General features: G+C 45.8%; 2 protein-coding genes across 2 annotated transcripts; one reads left to right on the forward strand and one right to left on the reverse strand.

The window, feature by feature from the left end:
* Positions 1-1,710: 1,710 nt before the first annotated feature.
* Positions 1,711-4,112, reverse strand: L203_100001 (uncharacterized protein; the record flags this gene model as incomplete). Its single annotated transcript, XM_066209469.1, has 2 exons — positions 1,711-3,932; positions 3,983-4,112. 2 exons carry the CDS (start codon positions 4,110-4,112, stop codon positions 1,711-1,713), a joined length of 2,352 nt encoding a protein of 783 aa, XP_066065566.1.
* Positions 4,113-5,956: 1,844 nt separating this feature from the next.
* On the forward strand, positions 5,957-6,567 carry L203_100002 (uncharacterized protein; the record flags this gene model as incomplete). The annotated part of the gene is made up of 2 exons (XM_066209470.1): positions 5,957-6,089; positions 6,227-6,567. 2 exons carry the CDS (start codon positions 5,957-5,959, stop codon positions 6,565-6,567), a joined length of 474 nt encoding a protein of 157 aa, XP_066065567.1.
* Between the last annotated feature and the right edge of the window lie 10,261 nt (positions 6,568-16,828).

Raw genomic sequence — 16,828 nt, forward strand, 5'->3', positions numbered from 1 at the left:
GGTAATATCATTGCAATGTTGTAACGATTATTGTACAAAAGTTGCACAACGCTGCTGGCTCCAGCGGACTTGCATCGAATCTCCGCCAGTTCATAATCCTTGTTCGTGGCTTGTGGTGGAGAACGCCAGCTTTCGTTAACAACTTGGTCATCTCTTACCATTATCCAAAAACGTTTCGACCGCTGACGCATAGTTACGCTCTTGCATACTAACCTACCAGATGTGGTGGAATGGACGGCATGATGTGCATCAACAAACGCATGATACGGCACGGAGAAACATGACACAAGAGCAGCTCGCCCAAGATGAGCCCGATTCCAGCCGTGTATTACCACCGCGCAAGGCTGCTAAGTGGCAATCATCGGAAGAAAACAACAGTGTACACAGCACGAGCACAAGTAGCGACAAGAGAAGTAGTATTGTGACAGCATCAGGCAACAAAATATCCTTCTTCCAACCACAAATATCCATAGTCTACCATCACCGCATCAAACTTTTGGGTCTATTCCAGTTTAGCTGAGACTAGATAGGCTTTTTTTTGGGCTTTTCTCTTGTTGTATTTATTCGCTTACGATTTCTCTTGTCTACTTCTTCCAGTTCCACTTCATATATCTTCCAACTTCTCTACATTGTAGCCAGAACCCAAAACAAACAAACAAAACAAAACCTACGGCCGCTGTGTCGGAATAAGTAACGGTGATGGAATTGTATATAGAATATGTGGGAGTGGAAACAAAGTAGAATCGGTGGTTACCAGTTAGTGTCACGTGACTAGGAAAGCCTTACTCGCGTTTACTTGGTAGCTTTCACGTACATGCAATCTATCACCAACGTTGACATGATTCCCATCTCTCCAAGACTGCATCGAGTATCAGACACTTGAAAATTATAGGAGGGCAGGCGAGACAGCTATCCACTGCGATATCCATTGTATTCATGCCGGTAGTGCTTCTGAGAAAGTCCGCCCACACAGAGAACAGAAAGCTATTGGCGGATCTCGAAGGAAATGATTGGAGAAACATATCTTTGAACGGCTTCAGCGTTTGCTGGTACTAGGTCAAAAGCGGATAGCAGCTGCCAGCTATTGTCAAAACCAACACTTCCACACACGCCGCCACAATGCTCGTCGCTTATCCCTGGTTTGATTTCCACCAGCTATTTGTACTTTATTAAGCCATGAGCTGAGCTTCACATGTCTCCAAAAATCCAAACCCATCCGCCCACATTACTGATGGTGTCAGGACGGCTAACGCGGAAGGAAGCTGGAGAAAGATTGATGACGAGGAAGAGAGTCTGAAGGAATGTCTCTGGCTCTACAGCATTGGTAGATAGATTGACGAGATAGGAATGAGAGTTGGAGTAGAGTGGAGGATAGGTGTATGAGGCGTATGGTTGGCTTACGGTTGACATATGATACATCGCTGGGAAAACGGTAAGTGCAATCTTAGTTCTTATATCTTATAATTGGAGCTGTACAATGCAACGAAGTAAACGAACAGAGTATACGATTGTCGTGTTCGTAGAGTAAAGGATTTCGTTAGGTAATGTCGCTGATAAGAGATAATGATATAAAACAGCAGGGCAGACATCAGTTGTGCTAATAAATAAAGAATCCTGTTAGTACTTATCGTTTATGGAAAAGGCTTCGAACGTTCTTATTCATGACACTACAATGAGTATCTTATTCAAGCAGTAACGTCACGTTCTATGTTAACCAAGTACTTCCGGGTCTTTTTGACCTTTGGCAAGGATTCCCTTGATCAAGGAATACAACCTCTTGTCTTCCTCCCTGTCTTCCTCCCTCCACTCCTCGCCGTTGGGGAAAACCTCTTTGCGGATTTTGTTCATCAACGAGATCAAAGGTTTGTAGAAAGGTGTAAAATGGGCACGCGTGGTGTCCAAGAACCTCCTCTCACTACTTATCGTGCCAGCTTTCAGCACAACTAACTCGGTAACGCTTTTATAATTCCAATTATCGTACTCGGTAGGGCCGCCGTCTTTACCTGGACCATCGTAATGGATACAAATCCAGAAGAGAACCCAGAAAAAAGATTCCAGGTCGTGCATGAACGAATGTTCGTCACCTTGAAGTACCCCGATAGCCATGAACACTTTCGTGCCAGTCTTCCCCTTTGCCCCAGACGCACCTATCCGCGGTACCCTGATTGCAAGGTCAAGATCGATCAAGAAGGCATTGTCATTGTCCTCGTCTATCATGAGATTATTGATGGAGATGTCTCTGTGCAGAAAACCGGCTTGTAACAGGGATTCATGTCCTGCAATGCAGCGTTCCATCGCGGCAAGAAGGGCTACTCGAGAGCTTGCTTCGTATATTGGTTTTCCATAATCACAAAGAATAACTCGCCGATGTACTCGATTAGACAGCATTTTTGTGCTGGCTTCTGTTTGAGACGTTGAGATGGTGTGCTTACTGGGTGGTAGCGGTACGCTGGTTTCGCTAGATGGGCGTTTGACACCAGCCTTGACACCAGCGCCACTGCTGCGACTTTGGCTTGGCGTGCCAGTCGCACTTGAAATGGCAGTCGCCTTCTTTGAGCGACCCAATCGGTAAGGCACCGCTTTTGAAAGGTCTATCCCTTGTCGAATGTTGGCTAGAACGTCATCGTCCTTATCACCAACGCGGACGGTGGTGTGGTAATAGTGTCGGGCAACATGGATAACTCCTTTCTCTGTCGCATCCCGAAGCAGTTTCCCTTCGTGATCGCGTTCTGGGTATTGCCACGAGTCTTTAATGACAAGTGGCTTCTTCGGATCTTCCTTGGTATAAGCTTCCCAACAGGTAGTGGCCCGACCGACAACGCACCGCGCCCGACTCATGGTTTCCTTAATGATAATACGCTCTTTCTGACCGTTTCGTTCAATTTCAATATAGCGCTGGTCGTCGGATGTGATTATCGTAGGATCGAATCCTAGGTCGTCCTCACTCATCCAAAGGAATCCTAAGATGGTCGATACGAACCGCTTTCCCTCTTTGTTTATATCGAATCGGTCGGAGGCAATACCCCCAAGCCGATCGAATTCCCATATCCTCATCATAGAGCCACATAAAGTAAACCCGAGCACAAAACGACGTGTATCTTGCGCAGACAGTGTTTCCCTAACGTATCTGCCAAGGTCAAGCCACGCCTTCCCGTGGGTATCTGCCGAGGGATTATTCTTCAGCTCGCCAGGTACGAGTACTTGTGACCAGGGAAATGGAGAGCCTTCCTCAGGCTCTGGACCGCGCACGAAACCAATGTCCAACTTGCGCTTGACAGTAGAACCATGGAGAGGCGTGTTAGGTTGCGCAAGTAGCCAGCGTTGAGTCTGAGGAGGGCGATAGCGTCCTGCAAAAGCCACTAGGTTCGTTGTTACATTTTTAAACCAGCTAATGACCGCACCTTCGTTTGCGTCTTCGGGCCAACCCATCCATCCCTTCCGGAAGAGTGGATCGCTGCCGCTCGTACAGCTCTGGAAAACAGCCGCCGCTGCTCTTTCTAGATCCGCAACCCTTCCGAAGAAGGCAGCATGGAAATTAGGAAGTTCAACATCTACTTGCTCAAGTTCCCTCTTAAGGACTGGATCAATGTCATTTCGGCGTTCAAATGAGTTCATAATGCCACCTGTGGAATGCACCGATGGGGTTTGTTGGGAGGAAAGGGTCATCAATCTTGGAGGTGGTGTGATGTTAAGGGCGGCAGCGGCATCGGCAAGGCGATCCCATATCAGCGCATCCTCTGGGTTATCGGCAAGCGCTGCTTTGAGAAGTGGTATGATGCAGTCGAAATCAAAATCCTTGGACAGGACAGAGGAGATGAGGCGCGAGATATCATCTCGAATCTTATATTGGGCCGACGTTTTTGACGGTAGAAGGCTGGACACGGGGAGAATCAGAAGAGCTGACAGAAGAAACGACGTAATGTTCTGTAAATCTGCAGAGTGGTTAATGAGGGTTTTCTACGGAAATGTATTCACGACTCACTCTTTCTGCTAAGCAGTTTGATGTTGTTTGTTGTGACTAGTGGCCGAGAATAGGCGCGGAAAGCGTCGAGACCGTTTGCAATCGGGTGGTCTTGGATGATCTTGCATCTGGTTTGGTCTGACTCGGACATGATGCTGAAAAGAGACTTCCAGATGAGGACGAAGATGGTCTGCAGATGTCGATGTTGTTCGCTCCCGAGACACGAGGCCGCTTGTTAAGGAGTTTCCAAGGATTTAACCCGTTATATCGGCAGCATATGATAAAAGAAAAGAGAACAGAAGAGTTATCAAGTGTGCAACAACAAATCTACCCTGTTAGGCGTGCCAGGCACTCCCATGCCTATTCTTCACACGTCTGCATATATCTCCGATTATCCTGCAGCTGGTGTTTTCTATTCTGAGGTGTATGCGGGTCATACAGATCTGGAGTCATAACCTTGAGCGATGACGTGGCATATAGACAAGGAATAGCAATGCAACTCTGACTGCATCACTGCGATCTTTTCGTTCAGGCGCATGATCTCAATCATCCGCATCTTCATGACAGCAATGCGAGTGCAGCTCGATAAACACTATATGCAACAAGTTTGGTTAGTAACCCAGTAGAAGCAGACAAGTACAACAAACAGACGGAAAAGTCCAAACGGAGAGTAACAAACAACGAGCCCCAGCTTCAGTCCTGCAACAAAGTGGCGCATGTTTGGCACCCGTTCAGGCTTTACCGTATGAGTAAGTCATGCATTGGCAGTAGGAGTGGCAGGCGGTGAGGCGCTGTGCATACGAGTAAGCAAGCTCGATAAGCGTCTGCTCCGAAGATGGTCGTCCAATAAAACAGAGCCCGAATCTTTGACCAGAGGGTTAGTGCATATTCGGAGTGTGTAAGGGCTTGTGGATGCCTTGCGGAATTGCTGGTGCTTCCACAATAAGGCCACCACGTCGGTTTGTTTCTATAGGCGTAGGTTCTGGCATGGACTGACCAGAAAGACAAGAGGAGAGAAAGGCGGATTCGACTCGCTCCACGAGATGTCGAGGCTAGCGGTTTGGATAGGAGACATGTAAGGTTGTTTGGAGTGTGACAATTGTTGCATCACCAAAGAACAAGTATATATAATGCAACTGCTTGTATGTGATGAATGACAAGCCGTGACTTTTTTTATCTGTGCACACAACTAACGTTTCCTCGGCCAGATTCACTTTGTTGTTCTACTACGCTGGTCTACCTTGCTGTCTGTTTCATTCTTTGTACAATTTTAGCATAGATATATAATATAGAACATTTCCATAGCCTTTCCCTTGGAGAAGTTTCAATTGTCTCACCTTGAAATCAAACAATCCAAGTCTCTAAATCTCCCAGGTCTTACTATTCCTATCTACCAGCCAGAGGCACTCCTCTCTAATAATCTAGTGGTCAGCCCGTCCTAGCGGTATTCTGACAAGTATCCTGGGTTCTTATATCCTTTCCTTGTACATGATCCTGACAGAGTGTTGGAATCTATCGGTTGTGTGCACAGATAAAAAAAGTCATGACTTATCATTCATCACACTCACCTACCGATAGTGTTGAGCCAGAGGCATCCAACCTCTCCTTCTCTTTCTCGGCTGACTCCCGCATCGGCGGATTATGACAGTCCTTCGCCGTTTAAAATTCCCAACCCCGTTCACATAACAATGGATGCAGGAAAAGCGAAATCACGACTCGCTACCCTATCCATTGTATGCACCTCTACAGTGCTTCTGAAAACTCCGCCAACAAACAAAAAAGCAAGCGGCAGATGAATCTCAAACGAAGACGGATAAGTCTGTTTTTGAACGTGGGATCGCCCTACATAGCAGCTTCGATATTCGTTTAGACTGGGCCAAATTTGAAAGCTGTCGCCAGCTGTCTGCACAATCAACATCCAAAAACGTTGCCACAAGCCTCGCTGCTTTCGAACGTTGGTATTCCCATTGTACCCAGCAATCGATCCTTGTTGCGATGAGTCTCATGCAACGAAATCGTGAATCTGATGAACGATATGATCCCAACGACTCCAGAATTGCGGGAAATAGCGATACACGTGATGAAGCAACTGAACTCAAAGATGCAAAAGAAACTTTTGCAGATTTATGTAAGGGAGTAGAAGAAAACTCACTGCCTTGGTATGGAAAGACGGTTATAACAAAAATCCACATCGCAATACTCTCCGTGACATCGAAACAGAGCACAAAGTGCTCCTAGGTGCGATGCAGCTAATGGGTCGTCAAGACGTGCTCGATCAAAGCAGACGCTTTATAAGTAGTATTAATACCGGCATCAGCTACGCCAATTTGAGGGGGGACAAACCGTTTCAAGAAGAACTGGAAAATTTGATAGGAAATGCAAGTACTTTAGGATCTAAGCTGCTGACGGAACCAAGGCTATTTCAAAGCGGGGGGGGGAGGGTAGAAGGTGACACCGACCCATGGAGGACTGAAGACGCAACTATAGTTGCACAGTATGCCACAGATCGGCATAATAGGTTGTTCCCAGATGGGTACGAGAGGACGTTCCCAGATGGGCCCGATGGGACGCCCGAAGAGATAGGAGAGGTGATGGAGATGATATAGATAGGAGTGTTGGAATCTAGTCATCCAATTGTTGTCGAGAACAATGTGCCGAGTGTCGAGGACAATGTGTTGAGGAAACACTATTATACATATCAGGAAGGCCAACACGAGAGGAAGCCGGAGAGAGAAGGATAGAAGGGTGTCTTTGACAACACTATTAGGAGGATAAAAGAGGTGTGAGTGATAATAGAGGATGAAGTGTGTGATTGAATAGAGTGATTAAGCTTGAGACTTGTGATACATCGCTAAGGGAAAGATAAGTACAATAATTCTACATATATGTATCTATTCTAGTCGTGCATCAATGAACAAAGTAAAACAACAGAGTACATAGTTGAAAAGGGTTCAGTACTTTACAAGATAATTCCGTTAGTTCTTAATATGTTAAAATGAAATACTCGACATGGCCGTTCATTACACTGATCCTATGCATGCCACCTACGTTCCAAAGCCACCACACTGTATGCATGTCCCCTACGCCCAACCCACCGCGACACCCTTGTGACCAAACACTCCCATCCCCTCGCATCTCCATTCACTTGTTGGACGATTGTTGCGACAAGTACACGCAGCTCTCGTCGTGAACAGCATCCGCTCGGCCCTGCACGTAGCCGTCTGAACACAATTCTCAAGACGTCTTGGAGTGAAGGGGTTGTGGAGGAAAGACATGACAGTTGGGCTGGATATATAGGATCCGGAAGAAGCTGGGAGTGGGATGTTGGGACTAGGATTGGAAGGCGTTGGCGAGAAATTGGCTTCGCAAAGATTCCGCTGAATGGAACAGAAAGAAGCAGCTATGTGAATTCCTTTTTCAGAAGATTACTGTTAGTTTCTGTAACAAACGCGGAGTTCAGGAGGAATCCGAAATGAAGAAGTTGGTGTATATAGTTTATTTAGCATTGTGAGTACTTTTACTTTAGCTTTATCTCAATGCAAGTCCTGGGATATAAATTGCATAGGCCTGCGATTGAACAAAATACATAATAGAAAGAACCTGGCACTCAGATCCCTAGAAAATCACCCAAGAAAATCAAGAAACGCTTTCCCAACCTGCCTCTCAGGTTATAAAATAAAGGCAGACCGTGATAACGTGAGGGTCTGCCGAGGAAGAGTAGTGGATGAATGCCTCTGGCTCAACACTATCGATAGGCGAGAATAGATAGAGTAATGGCAGGCGGAATTATAGAATATGATTAGCACAGGAGATGTGGTAGAAAGAAGAGAGACTCAAGGTTAGAGAAAAGAAGGATGTAGGATGAGTGTATAGTTAGACATAGGAGACTTGGGGGATTTATATATGGGACTTGAATTGACGTATGGGGTTGGACATATGATACAACTCTGGGGAGAAGGTAAGTGCAATCTTAGTTCTTGTATATTATAGTTGAGCTATGCAGTGCGACAAAGTAGACGAACAGAGTATACAGTTGTTGTGTTAGTAAGGTAAAGAATTCCCTTCAGATAATATTAATGATCAGCAATGAATAAAATAAACAGCAGAGTAAAGACTAGTGGTGTCAATAAATAAAGAATGCAGTTAGTAACCATCGTTCATGGAAAAAGTTTTGAATGTTCTCATCCATGACAAGGATAGTTTTAATTTTTCTGCGAACGTTACATCTATTATGTTTTTTGTTGGCCCACTGTCCACTACGGGACGGGCAGGTAGGTCAGATTTTTCGACTATGGAAACTGGAATAGCACAGAGGGCGCCATGGATATCAGAGTCGGATCGGGCATTGATGCCCGCGACAGGTTGATTCGGTTCGTCTACCGCGACGCGACGTTTTTTGAAAAGTTCTTTACTCTGGCCCGACACTCCTCACGTCGGTGGCCAGGTCTTCCACAGTATAGGCAGAGATTATCCTCCATTCGTCTGTTTATTTCTTTTTCGGTGGTCGGTAATCTTGGCTGACCGTTGGACCTCTTGGGATAGCCCTGTTGTAGGCTGGAGGCATTCCTCTCAGTCAGGCGCTGGTCTAGTCGAATGACCAAGTCTGCCAGGCCAGTCAAGTCGGTTGGCTCGTCTACATGGATCGCTAGAGCGTCTAGGACATAGGGTTTTAGACCTCTTTTGAACAGTCTCGTCGCTGCGTAATCTCCCAGTCTTGCCACTACATGGTGTTTTAGAAACCGACTGTAGTACTCACTGGCAGAGCCTGTTTGGGTGAGGTTCTCCAGGTTTCGAGCGGCCTCCTCTCGGCGGTCGCAGCGACCAAACATCAGCCAAGGCTCCCTCGCGAACAAGTGTAATATTCGGGCACTTGAAGACCTGGAGGAGAGGAGAAAAGAGTAGGAGAGAACAGGGAGAAGGTGTCTATGGCTTGCGACTAGGGTAGAAAGGAAGAGGTGCGTTATGATGGATAGCTGTTTTGAGATTTACGTATGATACATCTCTGAGAAGACTATGAAATGTTCTATCATATATATATTCTACAAATGTATAACGAAACGAAGTACACAACAGGATAAACCAACTTGGCAAACAGCGAGGCAAACCTGACCGAATGAACATTAGTTGTGTACCTCAAATAAGAAAGTCACAGCTTATCATTCATGATACATAGGACCGATTATGTCAATAACCAGGGGCTTAATACAATTACATTACATCTCATCATCTATAACCTACTTCTGACAATGTCCTGCCTTCCCACAATACGGACAGAGGTTCTTGCGCCTATACTCCTTCTCCTCAGTTGTGAGAGAACTACGAAGTTGGCGGACAGCATCCACTTCCATTGGTGTATAAGTTGCTCGTGCTGGGACTGGTGTATACCTAGGACTGGGTACACGAGGGGAGAAGGTTTGACGAGGAGTGGCCAGGCTGGCTTGGGAGGAAGAACTGTCGACCCTGGGACTGGGTGTGTTCCTTCTTGCGCTGATACATAAGATTGTTCCAGTAAATTGCCCGGTCCTCTTGTACCGCGAATTCAAGACCACCAGTACACAGGATCGTAACGATACCAGCAGACATCTCTATTTGACAGTCTTTACGTAGCAATTTTGTGAGAGGTGATGCAATCTTTGAATATGAATGAATAAATCGCCTGTAAGAGTTAGCGAACCTGAGAAATACTTGTATATCATGAACACTCTTGGGTGCATGTCAAGACTGGGAGCCAAGGAGGACTGAGCAGAAAGACTAGGAGGAAATAATTGTGTCTCTGACTCGTCGCAGAGAGATATAAGGAATACTTGAGTGAGGCTTGTAAGATTGTTTAGAAGTGACAATTGATACATCACTAAGAAGTAAATACAATACTAGCTACTTATATATTCTATCTAAGTTGTGCTCAATGAAATAAGTAGAATAACGATGTAAGAGGTTGTTGTGTATACAGAATAGAAGGATTGCCGTTCAGTTACAGTTATACACAAAGGTTCCGTTAGATATTAATGATTAATAAGAGAAGATACTTAACCATTCATCATAGTGCAGGTCAATTGCGGACTGCCTCCACCTTTTTGGGATCCATTTTGACTCCGTCTTTTGATACGATATATCCTAGAAACTCCACTTCACTTTGAAAGAAACAAAACTTCTCTGCATTTGCCCATAGTTGGTTTTTCTTCAGTCTTTCCAACACTTGGCAAACATGTCGTACGTGTTCTTCCCTTGTCTTGCTGAAGATGAGTATGTCGTCGAGATAGACGATGACGGAGATGTCAAGGAAATCGCGGAGAACGTCATTGATTAGATTTTGGAATGAAGCAGGCGCGTTGGTGAGTCCAAATGGCATGACCTGATACTCATAATGGCCGTAGCGCGCTCGGAATGCTGTCTTCCATTCGTCTCCCTTTTTAATGCGGACGAGGTTGTATGCGGCGCGCAAATCAATCGTTGTAAACCACGATGCTTCTTTTAGGCGATCCAGGGACTCCTGGATAAGAGGTAGTGGGTATCGATTTTTTCTTGTAATCTTGTTGAGCTGACGGTAGTCTACGCAGAGTCTCCGCGATCCGTCTGACTTTTTTACAAACAAAATAGGCAATCCCACCGGACTGGTGCTTGGTCGAATGGATCCTTTTCTCAGATTCCCTCATAATCTTGAAATTATGACAGGGAATATAGCCAATAAATAATAATGCAGCTCCGTCTCCATTATTGTGACCTTTTGGTCCGAGCGCTCGAATTTTAATTATTGTTATTGTCATGACAAGATGTGATTTACGGCTTTGACAAGTGGGCTGACACATAAACTAAACTTTACAGATCAATAACAATTCCCAACCTCCGTATTCATCACATACATAACCACAGCCAGGTAGAATGATAGCGAGTCGATGAGCAGAATGCCGTAGAAGCTGGAATTGTTGCCCTCGGCGAAGCGAACCATTCGACTTTCACCTGTATAACCCGGGTGGGACCTATGTGCCCAGCCTTGCCCGTTGATGGCTCCTTTGCCGTTGGTAGAGTAGAAGGAAGAGCCATTGACCACTTGGAAGGCCAAAAAGCTTCAGCTAAATGCACCTGAGAATGCCAGTGTTAGAACCATAATTATCACGAGTAGCATCCCCAGTGACGTACCGTGTACGTGAGCAACGATCAAGCTATCAAGCCGGAAAGAAAACGTTCGACTATGCTTGAGGCAAAAAGTGCTGTAACTGGTCGAAGCGATGCGCCCAGCTGCGCCCAGCTGCGCTGAAGAACTGAGCCATGGCACTAGAAGCCGATAGCAACAGCGCCGCACGTATCTTCAACACGAACAAGTGATTAGCAGAGGAGAGGTTGCGAAAGAGGGCCGCATGGATTTTGAGCTGAAGTCACAATCTGAATTTCCGTAAGCATGCAGTCTGCTATAGTAGACTTGGCACGGCGTCAAAACCTGAAGGAACAACTGACGGCGTATGGGAAAGGATTCGGTTGACTGTTACGTGTAAGGGATCCACAGATAGGTGAGCTTGAATCGATGTAGACAATGAGACAGAAAGAGAAACTGAAAAGAGATCAGACAATCGTGGATATTTGCCAGCCAACGGGTTCTATGAGAACGTGTCAAGAATTTGGTCCCGTTTATATACAACATGTATAAGAAAGCTATGAACGAAAAAAAAGTTTCTCTCGGACCGAGCGACGTGCCACACCATTAGGCGTGCCAGTCATTTGCATGCCTATCCATCACTCATTCATCCTTCACCAGGCTTCCACTTTCACGCATCCTCTCTACAATTCAAACACCATTTCCTATTCCGACAAAAACCATGGCGCGGCAGGCGATACAGTGATCCACTGCGGTATCCATTGTACCATGCCAGTCGTGCTTCTGAGAAAGTCCGCCTGCGCAGAGAAAAGGAAACTGCTAGCGAATGTCAAAGGAAATGGCCGACGAAATCTGTCTGAACGGCTCTGCCATCTGATGCAACATGTAGCTGTTTCAGCGCTTGCTGGTGTTGGGTTAAAAGCAAGCGGCAGTTGCCAACTATTACCACAACCATCCCTCCAGACTCGTCGCCTATCCCTCGTTTGATCTCTATCATTCATCCACACTTATCACGCCATGAGCTGCTCAGTTGGCTCTAGTCCAGCCCCATCCTTGATTGATTCTGATAATGGACACAAAACAGCCTCCTTCCTGTCTTGATCGTCTATATACAATCAGGGTGAAGACGACTCACAAGCCCTACTAGGGCCTACCGAGACTGCCCCGTCTCAATACGAGCCTCTTATACAATCAAAACTCAAGGCCTTTCTCGACGCTTTTAAAACACATTGCAGCTCACATCCGCCAGACACCAGACTCTCAGAAGTCAACGAGGACATTTCCAAATGGCAGCACCACCGGGAAGTTGGGGATTTTACTAAAGCATACTATGAGTATCTATCTCTCCTACATCGCATTGATTTGGATTTCGCTAAGAACATACTCTGTAACGACACTGACGCGCTTGAATCCCTCCAAGAAGTGAGGACAAAGGCACTGACGTTCGATTACGCCTTAGCTATAGAATTGGCACAGCATTTGGCAGAGCAGCGGGCGTTAGACGCTTCCAAGACAGGTCAAACGGGAGCCGGATCCACAACAAATGCATCAAGACTTAGAGATGAAATCAGCTATCTAACGGAAGCGGCTGTCGAGAAAAGTAAGAGGTGGGCACGTAGGTGGCGAGCAGCCTTACCAGAGGTGTCAAGGAATAACAGATAACCGGATATAGGCGGGGATGAGAAATAGGCATGAGCGTGGCTGGCACGCCTAATTAGGTAAACCAATAGCTACGCCCTTGAGATAGCTTATCTTCTCCCTTTTATATTCCTACATGATGCTATCTATAGAGACGCGCCAAATCCTTAAAAAGGGTGCATTGTATTTGCGATGTCTTGGGAGTGTACACGGGATTATCAAGAACATATGTAGTCTTGGTAAGATACCGATCGTGGACAGGATAACCACGAACCAGACCCAACGGACAAGTGAATTATACACTACGACGAGAGCAGGTACGAGCACGATGGCAGGAACCCAAACAAACTTGAAAGCAGCACACCCGCTGCTCACGACGAGGAGAGCTGTCTTTGTCTATGCCAGCTAGGCAGTTGTCGGCCAAGAGAGTCAAGTGCGAAAACTGGGTGGGTCGTTGTGTCAGCATACGCGTACTTGCGGGTAATCATCTCGAGGCGTGGAGATACACACTTGGTTGGTGCTGGATCGCCTAGAGTCGGGCCAGGTGGATATGCCGCCGACAGGCTTTGGTGCTTTGGAGTGAGAAGAGTGCTCTGGGCCAGACGAAAAGGCATCCGCTTGTTGAGAATCTATGCGCAAGTCAGGTTGTTGATGCTGGTCTGCAATGCAGGGATGAACTACATGCCTTGTACGTGGATGCGAAAAGGTCCTGCATGGGACTTCATTCAGGTCAGGTTCAGCGCCATCTTTGCCTTGCGGTTGGCTTAATTCGCTGGGCTCGGGTTTGTCCAATTGGCGGACGACGTATAAGAAGCACAACTAGGTGTTGTTGCCTCATGGACGAATAAAGTCGAGTGGGAATATTGCTGTATGTGTGTCATGATCAGAGCGAACTAGAACTGAGCTGGACCGTCACTAGTTTTGTTGCGAGTGGGTGCATTTTCTTGTCCGGGACAGCAGAGCTGTTATACGCGTCGGACGGTATTGTGGAGAGCTGAGCGATTGCAAGCGTAGATAGTTGATGGCTGTCATACTTTACAGTACGTTCGTTCTGCTGATGTACGCATTGATGAGATGTTGCGATAGATGTAATTCTGCTGTCTATATTTGGTTTTCAAAGAACTGGCAGCATTGTTACCATGTGGTAACGATTGTTGTACAAAAGTTGCACAACGCTGCCAGCCACAGTGGACTGGCATCGAATCTCCGCCATCTTTTTATCCTTGGTGATGTATGAACTTTTTCGTCTCTTACCATGATCCAAAAATGTATCGACCGCAGAAGCATGGCTGTGCTGCTGCATGTTAAGCTATCAGATACGGCGGAATGCAGAGCATGCTCCACCACTGAGACACAACACAAGAGCAACTCACCTCAGACGAGACCAGTTCCAGGAGCGTATGACTATGGCGCATGGCTGCTGAGCGGCAGCCATTTGAGGAAACGTCCAGCTTGACAGGCGAGGGTGAGTACAATTGCGTGACTGAGTGCAGCTATCACGAAAACAACTAAAGAAAACAGCGATATACACAACAGGCCAACATCACTCGTTCACTCATGACCAAAACTATTGCCAGTCATCTCACTCAATGACCATCGCTTTGGCTCGCATGAGCTCACCAGTTGGGAGGGAGAGATACTGTTACGGCTTTGTATGCATGCTGTCTTATCTCACCTATGGATCAGCGCGGTGTTGCAGAATCGGCAAGCTCCGCCTTTTGGCCATAATGTTCTGTTCAATGTTGATCTTTTATTTAATTGTTGTTCAGTACATAGATGTACAGAAAATGCTTATAGATTGTGCGATCCTCTTTGAGGATTCATTACCATATGTTATACATATAGACCTTCCTACTTATCTTACATTCAACCATCTAAATATTATTCAAGGCTGATTCCACCATCGACTCTCGCACGAGTTTCACTGCTACCTTGCAGCCACGCCTGTAAGCCCACAACCACCGTCATCTGAGCATAGAGCCCTAACCTTGCGCTCTGGTTGGTTTTCTACCAGATTAAGATTGGCTTCAATAGCTCGAGGAGTTGATGACTTTTCCTTCAGGATGACAGTGTAAACGTTGTGAGTCAAGTCAACACATAGCGTCAAGATGTAGCAATGGCCTTCATGTGAAGGTTGCCTCGTTTGACCGAAGATATCCATGTGGACGATTGTGTTATGGGAGATGTATATTACGAGATATGTATAACGTAAATCTTGACAATCTTCAAGGTGTGTGTATTGTGATGGACCAAACCTCGACTGGTTTCTCTTTAGCTTGTGCAAAGCGGTAAGGAGAACCAGAGACAAGGATATGTCTATATATGTGTTAAGTACAGCTTTAGGGATGTAAAACATGAGTGATATGGAGCATGTATAATGGTGTTTCCTCAACACATCGTCTTCGATACATTTCTTCGACACTCAACACATCGTTCTCAACGGTATGGAGGAGCCGTAGCATGGAGATCGAGGCGATAGCCAACGGTGGCTGTGTCAACAGCAGAAGCTGAGTGTATGGCATCAGTGGACGCAACTAGACAAGTGTCATGAAATAAGCAACAATTCAAATCAGGCGTTTGAACGAAAAGGTCGCCATAATGCAACCAGAGTTGCGTTATTATTGGTTGGCGATATTCCACCTCATACTTTCAAGCATATGACGACAGGCTGCAGGATTGAGACGATTTCTGGACGATGTCAAGCTGGGCCTAGGTGACGAGCCTTTTCCTCTGATGTATGACAACGCTGGTGTGTTTGCTTTGGCAAAGAACCCGGTCAACCATGACAAGTCGAAACATATCCAACATGCGCCATCATTATTATGTTAGAGAAAAGGTAGAGGATAAAACAATCTCCCTCGCCCATGTACCATCGGCAGGGAACATGGCGGATCTGTTGGCAAACGGTTCGCCTACACATGTATGTAACAAGTTATGTGGATGGCTGGGAATGAAAAGGAAATTGAATCAAGGAGGAGTGTCGGAATCAGAGTGATTCAGTACAAAACGATATCTCTATTGTTTTATCCATCAAGTATACGTATTGTCATTTGGGCCGAACCCTTGATAGTTGTACATCTATATACAGTTTTGTTTGTCTCTGTTTTTCTCTTTATCACTAAAAGTGGCAAAGAGAAAACCAGTCGCCGATGCAATTGTTATTACGATTTGTTGACCATTGCCCACTTGATTCGTTTACTTTGTTCGCATGGTGTAGCTACAACCAGGAGATATAAATACTATGATTTCATTTACCTTTTTTCCCAGCATTGCATCGCATGTCAGCCCATACGTCCTTTTCATATTCCTACCCATACGTTGAATCATAGATCAGTCATACGTCTTATACTTTTATCCCCTAATCTATCCCAGCTCTTAATCCTATCTCAGCTATCCATCCACCAGTATTGTAGAGCTAGAGACATTCTTCCACGCTCTCTTTTTTATTTATCTCTCGTCTGGCTTCCGTTTGCCGTAGTCGTTCCAGCACCTTGATTCAAATGGTGTTTTTCTAAGTGGGAAATGGCATTTTCGATGTCTCTAAGAGTTTCTGCATTGGATTGTGTATCAACATTTGAATCTAGACCAGAAGCACCATAGGCTGACATATTGTTTGCGGTTAATGGAGAGATGGAACTAGCTGCCTCACTCTGATTGAAGGATTGACTATTAAGCCCAAGAGATCGACCATCCTTGTCAAACTGACCAAGAAGTTTGGTAAAGTCATCGTCTTTGTCAATTCTGGACATGTTTGGAGAGAATAAATTTGAGGAGCGGCTGCTGGGTGTCCGTCTCCCGCTTATATATCGCAGCGGAACGGCAAAGCACAGCCGTTGTTATCGGCAACAACCCAACATCCTACAAAAGAGAAAAGTATAGAAGGAGGATTTCTGCTCCAGAAATTACCTTTCAACCTGCAGCTTCCAGGCTCGGTTGGACGGTGCATTGGGATCGCTTCTGGTGTTTGACAATGGGTAGGTCTGGCGGTGTTAGAGAGAGGTAATGGCAAATGGAGAGAGTCCGATGTTGTCGGGATAAGAGTGTTTGAATTGTATGTAGGATATGTGGAAGAGGAACCTGTTGAAGAATTGTCAAGGATTTGACTCCGTTTATAGATATAGCATGTAATAAAGTAAACT

Source organism: Cryptococcus depauperatus, chromosome 1, assembly GCF_001720195.1.
Source record: "Cryptococcus depauperatus CBS 7841 chromosome 1, complete sequence".
NCBI lineage: Eukaryota > Fungi > Basidiomycota > Tremellomycetes > Tremellales > Cryptococcaceae > Cryptococcus > Cryptococcus depauperatus.